Source organism: Bombus affinis, chromosome 8, assembly GCF_024516045.1.
Source record: "Bombus affinis isolate iyBomAffi1 chromosome 8, iyBomAffi1.2, whole genome shotgun sequence".
NCBI classification, from domain to species: Eukaryota; Metazoa; Arthropoda; class Insecta; order Hymenoptera; family Apidae; genus Bombus; species Bombus affinis.
In genome coordinates, this window is record NC_066351.1 from 4,578,244 (window position 1) to 4,587,887 (window position 9,644).

General features: G+C 33.9%; 1 protein-coding gene across 3 annotated transcripts in view; it reads left to right on the forward strand.

Moving 5' to 3' along the window:
• LOC126919809 (rho GTPase-activating protein 7) overlaps window positions 1-9,644 on the forward strand; it is a 349,492-nt gene that overhangs the window by 131,937 nt on the left and 207,911 nt on the right. For all 3 annotated transcript variants that reach the window (XM_050729401.1, XM_050729403.1, XM_050729404.1), the window contains one exon: window positions 4,889-4,931. In XM_050729401.1, the coding sequence (XP_050585358.1) occupies window positions 4,889-4,931 (43 nt within the window). The remainder of the gene's footprint in view (window positions 1-4,888; window positions 4,932-9,644) is intronic.

Genomic DNA, 9,644 nt, shown 5'->3' on the forward strand with positions numbered 1-9,644 from the left:
AAATGGTATTTTAGTTGGAGTAATATTTTTGGTTTCTCGAGGAACAACATTATTTATAGTCCCAGTTCGTGATGTAGCGTTCAATAAATTTTAAGTTGCAAATACAACATTAAAATGTATATCATTATTTTTACATGATTATTCAGATTCATGGGTTGTATAAGTTGCATTAATACGACAAACGTTCATTTTATGTCGTTAAAAAAATTTGGAAATTATATTTACTGCAATTCATGGTTAGGTGAAAGTGAAAATACCTTGAAGATAAGTGGCGATTATAATAAATGCATGAATACGATTATGAAATATAAAATTCAACAAAAGTTTCCGCATAAGTGGTTTGAGGATGTCTATATATTTATGGACGATTTAAATTTACAATGCAAAAGTATACCGCATATTCAAACATACCTGTTTAACTGTAACCAACATATTTCACAGAAATTATAAAAATAATATTAATTTAGAAATTGCAAAATGTCCTAACGAAAACAAGACATTTCTAATTGCATTTCCCAAACAGTAAATTCGTTAAAAAATTAACTTATATAAATTTTCTTTTTATTATTAAAACATAGCTATTTTTTCGCCCGCTATGTGCATTTATATCCAACATTTTTACACGAAATCTCGACTTGACGTAGAGACGTAAGATAGAAGAATTTTAGAGGAAGCTTTATCAAATAGTTTTCGGTAGAGTTCCGTTGGTGAATGCGTATTATCAATGAAGTGTCGATACATGAGGAGGTAGTTTGTGCACGAGTGAGCATCATTGCCTTGGTAAACATACATTTCCACGATATACACACATATGAAGGATCGGCATCTTGGTGGTAGCGAGTGATCAAAGCTAATGGAGCAGCGAGCCATGTCGGCGTATTAATCGGTTGGCATCTCTCATAGCTCTAATAACCATCGTGTGTGGGTTGTACGTGCAAAAGGCCCTTAGGTAGAAGAGAACTTCCGTCGGACAGCGAAAAAATCATTGCACCTGTGATGTAGCTGACAAGCTTTCAAGTTGACCAGAAAGTACGATAGCTAATCTTACTTTCTACTTTGACGGTCTTAACCGTAAATTAGTGTGACTCATTAGTAGAATATTAATTACGGATCTCTTAGAATATATTTGCATTTCAACCTACATAGAAAGGAGACAACGATTCACATCGATTGAAAATCGTATATCCTTCTTATCCTGTCACAGTTTTCGAGTTTTTATATCTCCACTTCACTTTTATTTTAATAAACAAGAAGATTCTTAATGTTTTAAGAAATATAGTAATTTCAATTTTACTATTAGAATGTTTTATTCAACACCAGATGCACACAAATGTTCGCACGATCTAACATCACGCAATTAGTCTTCAGAATTTTATTCAGCTCCATACGACTACGCGATGGATCAGGCAGAAACAGAAACAAATATTTATCGAGAAAAACCGGTATCGATTTTACGATTTCGTTCGAGGTTGAAATCAAGAAACAGAGACGAACTTTAACGTCTACCAGATACTTTTTTCCACTGTATGCTATGGATCGATGTTCGCAGTACGGTAAAATAGGACGAGAAAGAAAAACGTGTTAACAAAAACCTGGAACAGGAAATAAATTCCCTTGGTCAGAGAATTTTATCGGAATTCTTTTTTGAAGTTATGCAGCTCGTAAAGAAAGAAACGCACCGCCTATTGGCTATTGTTCGAGAAGTATTTGCAACGCTGCTCCCGTTTCTTTTTGCTTTTCATAAATACAGCGGCAACATGTCGAAATTTACAATCCGAATGCGATTAACAGTCCAGTTTATCGTTTCGTATTTTGCGGTGAAGGACAATTAATTTCGTCACATTCGAGCCACGTTGTGCAGACATCTTAAACCTTGCTTTTTCAATGTGCAAACACGAATGCAACTGTAATTCGCTTGTAAGACCTACACGCTGTTTTAACCGGGAACTAATGGCATTACGTCTACGCTGATGGTTTTGGTATAGCATGGCTGAAGTTTCCATTGATTTTAATGCAATATAATATTAGATGCAATATGGCGATAAACGGCGATGCAATGTGCAATAAATGCGAGTAAATATCAGAGAATATCTCTTTCTCTTTGAAATTTCGTTTTATCGGCATGTTGGAATTATGTTATAATTGTGAGCAAACTCAGTGGCATTTTCTGTATCAGGTTATCTTTCTGCACTGTTTCTTTTGATTTTCAATATATTATTATGAATATACATATATACAAAATTATTATGTATAATTATTATAATAACAGTATAAAATATTTTGGAGATCTGTATAAATGTAAAAAATTATTTTAAGATTGAAATAACCAAACGAAACAATTTTGGAGTCTCATTTTCTATTTATAGATTGTTCACTATATCACTTCCCTCGATTGGTATGCTGTTGCGACACAAATTATTTTCTAATGTCACACTCTACACGATACCACGCAGTCTCTATATTTTCCTCAAAATCTAATTCTCAACGCTTACTTGGTTCCCTCTTGTCACAACTAATAACATTCATCCCTGTGAAAAGGGAACGCTCTTTCACATCGGTTCTCTCCTTTCCTATGTGTGTGCCTTGAAGTTTCAAGTAAACTCAAACTTCTTGAATTCATACAAGTCTACAGCGTTGCATGAATAAAATTCAGTCTGACGGTATCTCATTCTTAAGTCTTATATTCAATACCAACACATGATTTTTCCAGCTATTTTCCATGGGAAAATGTCGTCTTCCTCTACGTTGCCTTTTTTATGAAATTATCTGTACACAACGCTAATCGATGAAGGCTTCGCAGCAGTATGGCGTGGATAAGGTCATGGTCGTTCGTTTGTTCTGATGCTCTGTGTCGGACCGGCTCGATATCTTGCATGTATGTAGGTCATGGTTTGACCTCTTCGCTTCGCCCGTTTCCCCATTGCTAAGCCTGTGTACGATTTTTCCCTTCTTTCCCTTCTAAAACACGCCCCCGCGAGTGACGCGGCTTAGTCTGTTTCATCGCCGACAAAACATGATAATAATGGCCGCCCACGTGAATTTCGACGACGCCAATTAGTAGGCAACGCGGTGGAACGATTTAAATGCAATTTGAGACTCGCAATCATCGGCCATCAACCGATGCTAATTTTGTATGGAAAATTTTACGCGACATCACCAGGGCCAGTGATTCAATTAAAAACTCGGGCAAATCTGTCTGTGGACATTTTGTTGCTAAAACTCTCACAAAATGCCATCCTCGTCAATTTACTGTCGACGGATTAATTGAATTTTAATTTGGTCCAGGTGTTTTATATTAAGCTTCATTCAGATTGGCCAGGTTGGTTGAATTCGAACATTTTGAAGTCTATTGATCAATATGAAATTGTTATTTATTTGAACTTGTTATTTAAAATGTCCTTTCGTATTATAATGATCGTTATCATTAGTCAAATTGCATTTCGTTAAAAGATCGTGTTTTTGCTAAATTTATAGTATTTATGATTTAAACAGAAACTTTGCAATGCTAATTACCTGAATTCGTCTTTAGTCTCAATTAAACCAGCTTGGAATTGTTTTATTAACATTACAGTTATTTTACATAAATCGAAATATTCCTCCGAATATCTAGCGAAGCTGAGATTCATTTGATTAGGACTTGAACCATGCAATATATTTTGAACACATATTTTGAACGTACAATATAAAGTCAAGCCAAGAAAAACACATGGACTTGGTTTATTTTTTCAGAATGGATTTCATGAACTGTGGATTTGTATGAATGAACAAGCTTGAATTTAAGTTACTAATTTAAATAAGTAGAATAGTCTGGACGAAGCTTATGGATCGTTACTTTTTGCTACCACCTGACGTAGGGACGTTAGTGGCGTCGTTGGTAGCCATCAACAGGACGACGCGACGGATCCATCAATCTTTCGGCGCAATTTTGTATTTAGGTAAATGCATCTGTCGATGCAGGCGAGGTCAGGCGTCGCCGTTTATAGCATGTTCGAATCGATGATAGCGCGACAAGGAAAGGAACCGACCAATTTTAGGGGTGACGTACAATTCCCGGAGTTTGTGGTTTTGCTTCATTGTGCGTTGTTTCGACAAATTGATCTTGGAATGATGAAAATTGCAAATTTTGATTGCAATATTTTTTGAACTAATTGAAATACTTTTACCTTCAAACTAGAAACTAAATTGAGGCGAATGTTTGAGTTTTCTTATTTCCCATATTTTTGATACGTGTTACGTGGAACCTTTTTATTAAATTGTTCTTGTAGTTTGTTTTACTATTCTTGTAGTATGTTTTTCTATGAATATGTAGATCTTATGAAATGTTCTTTTTCCCATACTTTTGCATGAATGCTCAATGTCAGAACATTCGTTTTAGAAAGAAATGAATATTGAACATGATGCAATTACATACCGAACGAAATAATAAGAGTAGGCAAGCCTTTGATGAAACAAAGTTGCGCAAGTTGAAATTACAACACGTAAAGTATGGCATAAAACTTTGGCTGAACGGTGCATTAGTGGTGGAAATGAAAAGTAACATAAAAATTATTATTCGAATAAGAAGGAATGTACACATCCAATGTTATGTGCATCTATGTTATTTCTCACAAAAAATAGGAGACGAAAAGGAGAATATATTGCGAAAGAAAAAGTCCCATCACCGTAATTTTTTAAAAGGATTTTCTTCTATTGAAATGTGACTTTCTTGTGTTGTATTGAAATTGAAATTCGAGAACATTATGCTTATAAAAGAAATATAATTGAGATCAAATGTTTAAAGCTCTAAACAGGATAAATTTTTCAAAGCATTACTTAGAAATTTTATGTCATCTTTTATGATCACGACGTTCTACGTGGAAAGTAATCGGATTTTTTCGTTTGATTACAGAGTTTACAACAGCCACGCTCACAGTCGGAACGTCAACTGTCAGGTGAGTTTTCAACGAACAAGGTACACAATTCTTTGCAATGAAGTTAGACCCCGCTTTAGTTTTGTAGTTTCCTTTAACTATTTCCGAATTAGTTGAACTTTTGACAGAACTTTTAATCCGTTTTATTGCCTTCTTCCTTGCTGTAACAACGAACGATTCTAGTTATTTTAGTCGCCAGTGTGCTAGAGAGGCACCTTTTTTTTCCAAAATTCCTAAAACTCTTTAAATATATATTTACATGTTTCGATAAGAACTTAAATAAAGACTGGACTACTTTCATCATAGCTTGACATGTTTTAAATGTACGTTATACTACATATGAATGCTCTGGGGCCTACTAAATAGTAAAAGAAGATCACTAAATTGCACTAAATTTTTATAGTTATCGTAATTTAACATATCTATACATTGCTTCCACTTCGTTTAACTTTCTTTCATTGAAATATAAAATATATAAAAATACAGTACCTGACCACACATATGTTCATTATTTTCTTTAGAAGTTTCAAAATCTTCTAAATACTTTTCTTTAAAATTTCAAAAAATAAGAAATAGTAATCTTCTTTTGAACATAATAATTAGATTCTGAATTAAGATTCACAAACAGATTAAAAAGATTTAAATTCTACTTTTTACTGAATCATTAAGTTCTAACTTGTTAGAAATTCAATAGCAAAAGAATTGCACGTTAACTAATTAAAATTATACAACAAAACACGTCATATCGAAATTTTACATACACGAAAGGTAAGTTATTCGTAACCACGTTTCATTCGTAAGAAGCTTTCCGTAGCAGGGTCACTGCAATATCAGTAATATGTCCTGCGTTGGGAGACTGTCTTCTACAACCCTTCCTGTCCGGATCCTTTTCCTCCGTATTCTATTTCCGTCAAGCTTCCTCTGCACTCGCCGAGTGATTTATTCGATCGAAGTCCGAGCAATTTGTCGCCACTGGCGCGACATCGAGAATGAAAGTAGCTCGTACACGTCCGCGAAACTCGCGCTCGAGAGTGCAGGTTAATTCTTAATTTCAACCTTGGGTCAGCACGCCTCCCACCGGAAGCCTTAATCACGACGAGACTTGAAGTCGCTCCTCGAGAAAGCAATTAGCGCTGCCCCGCGAACTCGTCGATAATTAATTAAACTTTCGCGATCGATTCCTCCGCTGTTCTTTGGACGCCTGTGCACCGCTTGTAAGCGCGGCTTGACACGCGATCTGTTCGACTCTTTCAAGACGGAACGTTGTTCGTTTAAACAACGAAGATAATAACGGTTACAATGGTTATGATGGATTCCAATTTGCACAAAATGCTGAGCGTGATTTTCAAAATGAAATACATAGTTTCTTTACGATTGATATATTAATTCTTTGCAATGGAATCATATACAGAATGCCATATACTTATAAGAATGATTTTTAAAATAGGATTCATTTATTTTTTACGATGGAACCATAAGTATCAAGAGTATTCATAAATAATAGTAAGAAAAAAACACAAATGTTATATAAATGTTAATTAATTTTCAATTGGTATTGGTTCAGTGATAGATGATTATAAGAATTTAAGTTATGGTATTTAATTTTAAAGTGTAAGTATAATTTTATTTAATCACGTGTATCGTGCATGATAAAATTGCTATTAATAGGTTTCATCGTTTCAAACATACTTAGAACATGAAGTAAAACTAAATGCTTTAAAATTAGTTCAGTGATATAGCATTAATTCAGGATTGAGAATTAATTAAAATATAAGGCAGTAAGAAATTGGTTCTTCGTTCTATAAACTATATTAAAAATGAGATATTTATATTAATTCCACTCCAAAGTTCATTTCTATAACCGCCATTGATATTTATAAAAATTTTACACGATTTTACAGCATTTTACACGATCGATGGATTTCCAACTTTTGCGAACACTACGAGCATTACGAGTATATTTCGAGACATCGCGATCCGTTGATGAGCAAGCAAATAGTACAGAAAGCTGGCGGAAATGTCGTATAGAGAGACCGTTAAAAGGATGTTGTGGAAAGTGGAAGACGATGCACACCACCTGTAGACAATCCCTTAGGGGCTTTAATCTTTGATCCGACAGTATGATCTTCGTCGTCGCTTTGTTGTCCCAAAAATAATCCTCAGATGTTAAGGGTTGCAGATGTAATACGTGGATTTTTATTAGAACGACAGCTAGTAATAAGAAATGGATGTCGAAATAGAGCACTAGATTCACGGATATTATTATCCTACGTTAGAGTTTCTTAACTTGTGCTTAACCGGTAAGTGAAAAAGTAAAGTTGGTTTGGTCATGTGAAATTGTTTAAGATGTGCAATTGCTACTAGAATTTGGAAATTTTGTTAAACTATTGATAGTTTTAAAGTAATTTTAAAAGAATTTAGGACTTTAAAATTTATAAAAGAATTAGGTTCAAGTTCTAATCTCAATGACTGTCCGACTGGGTAATCCTTTATTATTAATCCGATGGAATATTTAACATTTGTCGTGTAAATTTACTGTATTGGGATTTGTTAGCTATTTTCGAAGGAAAATCAACCGGATTTAAATTAATCCTTTAGGCTAAATACTTTTTTTTATATAATGAAAATTTTAGTTAATCGAAGAGGTCACACAGAAAGAATATTACGAATTATATGGTCCAACCCACATATTCGAAGCTTTATGACAGAGGATCAAATTGTTCGTCTGTAAAATTTTTTCGACATTTAGCGTCGTCTCTCGAAGGTCGTTATTATCAGAAAGAAAACTCAACAGAAACTTAATATACCCAGTATCGACAACGAAAAAAGATCTTCAGGATAGCATAAAAAGATTCCAGATCCCTCGAATCCTCAATATGAAACCATCCTTAAAAATATGAATAAGGTGAACAGTAATAAATGGTGGAATAAAACGAAGAATTATTTTCTACGATAAAAATAAAACTTCACACCAAGCCATACGTCACAGCAAAAGTTTATGGTATATGTAGTAAATGATAAAATATATTACAGTCATCGTTCTGTATAGATAATTTAAACTTATAGTCCGGTGATTTCATAAAACTGCAGTCTTCTTAACTTCGTAGCGACATAACAAGGGTGTTTCTATGCGAATTAAAGTTAAGGTTATTCGCTTCCATGGACAGAACATCGAACGTATAGAGATGATATACATATATCATTGCATTTCCGCACGAAGAAGAATGTGTGTCACCGGATATTATCGATTCAGACGCACGTGTTAGAAACGCGGACGTCGCAAGTCGAATTTGAATATCGAGTCTACAATTATGTAAATTTGCTGGCCGTGATTTATTGAAATTTTTAGAGTACCTATAGGAAGAAACACGGAGAGGAGTATACATCATGCTTGGAATTACACATTAATGAGAATTTTATTATTAGCTGTTTCTCTATTACCCTATCCATCATGTCCATCCAAATTATCTTATTCATGCAAACGTATCTAATACCTTTAGTTAGCGAAGTTCCACAGGCGTATTAGATGGTGAAATTTGATTTTCCCGATTCCGTTTTTCCCCCCGATCTTTTTATTATTTAAATCCATGTCTGACGTTACGATTTTTTGGAAAACCTGGATGATGCTTGTTGTTATAAAAGCAACGTAGAATTATGAAATATTTAGGTAAAAATTTCTGATCGTGCGTTAAGCGGTACGCAGAAACTTTCTTGGATTGCAAAGTAATATGATCGTTAAATCGGTACTGATATTTTGGAATATGCTGTTGACAGTATCTTTTTTTTTTATTAACCTCGTAAAGAGAGATATTTTTTATTTTATTTTGAAGCAAATTGCAATTCGTATTTACTCTGCGTTCGAGAATTAAAGATTTATAGATTAAACATAGATACTGACGTATAAATAGATATTTTGGCAACTTTTATAAATGTCGTGGGATATTACTTCTCCTTTTTTCGAAAAAACAAAAAAGAAGCTCTCTAATTGTTTTAAGTGATAGCTACTTATTTGAATCCTGATAAGTAGAATTTTTTTGGAATCGTCAAACGTATTATTGTCATTCTGCCACTTAGCGAAGTATATATAGTTTATCGTAGAGTATAGAGCTCACATTTTAAATCAAATTATCGAAGACGCTCTCAGCTCTTCGATACGGTAATTAAAAATCGATACGACGAAGCGCATTAAATTCTTCGAGAATTCTATCGAATATTCGAAACATTGAAACGTATTCTTCAAGCGATTAAACAATTTTTGCTGAAAGTCCATGACAAAGAATAAAAGAATGTTCTTCTTCAGCATGTCTCAAACGAGGCCCTTAAATGTTTCTTTGAAAAATGTGGGGCATCGAGTACAACCAATAGCCTATCGATAATCGAATATCGAAGACAAGTGCCACATGGAACGATTTTGACCTTCTTCTTTTAATCTACTTCTAAAGCCTCGCCTCTTTTAGACAAAACTCAGACTTCCTACAAAATATTATAAGGGTGTAAGATTTTCATTGAAATTCTACGAATCCTCAAATATTTCTATTTTATTCATTATTGCATTCGGGAGTTTGTCTGATTAAATTTTCTATTTATATGTACATCACTGTAACCTTTTTCAACATATTCCTGATAGACTTTACATCCTTTAGTACGAAAAATATCTCTTTTTATCTTTTTCTCATTTACATATCTTGGTATTTCGACCCCTTCAATTTTATCAACCTTAATTCCATTGTTATG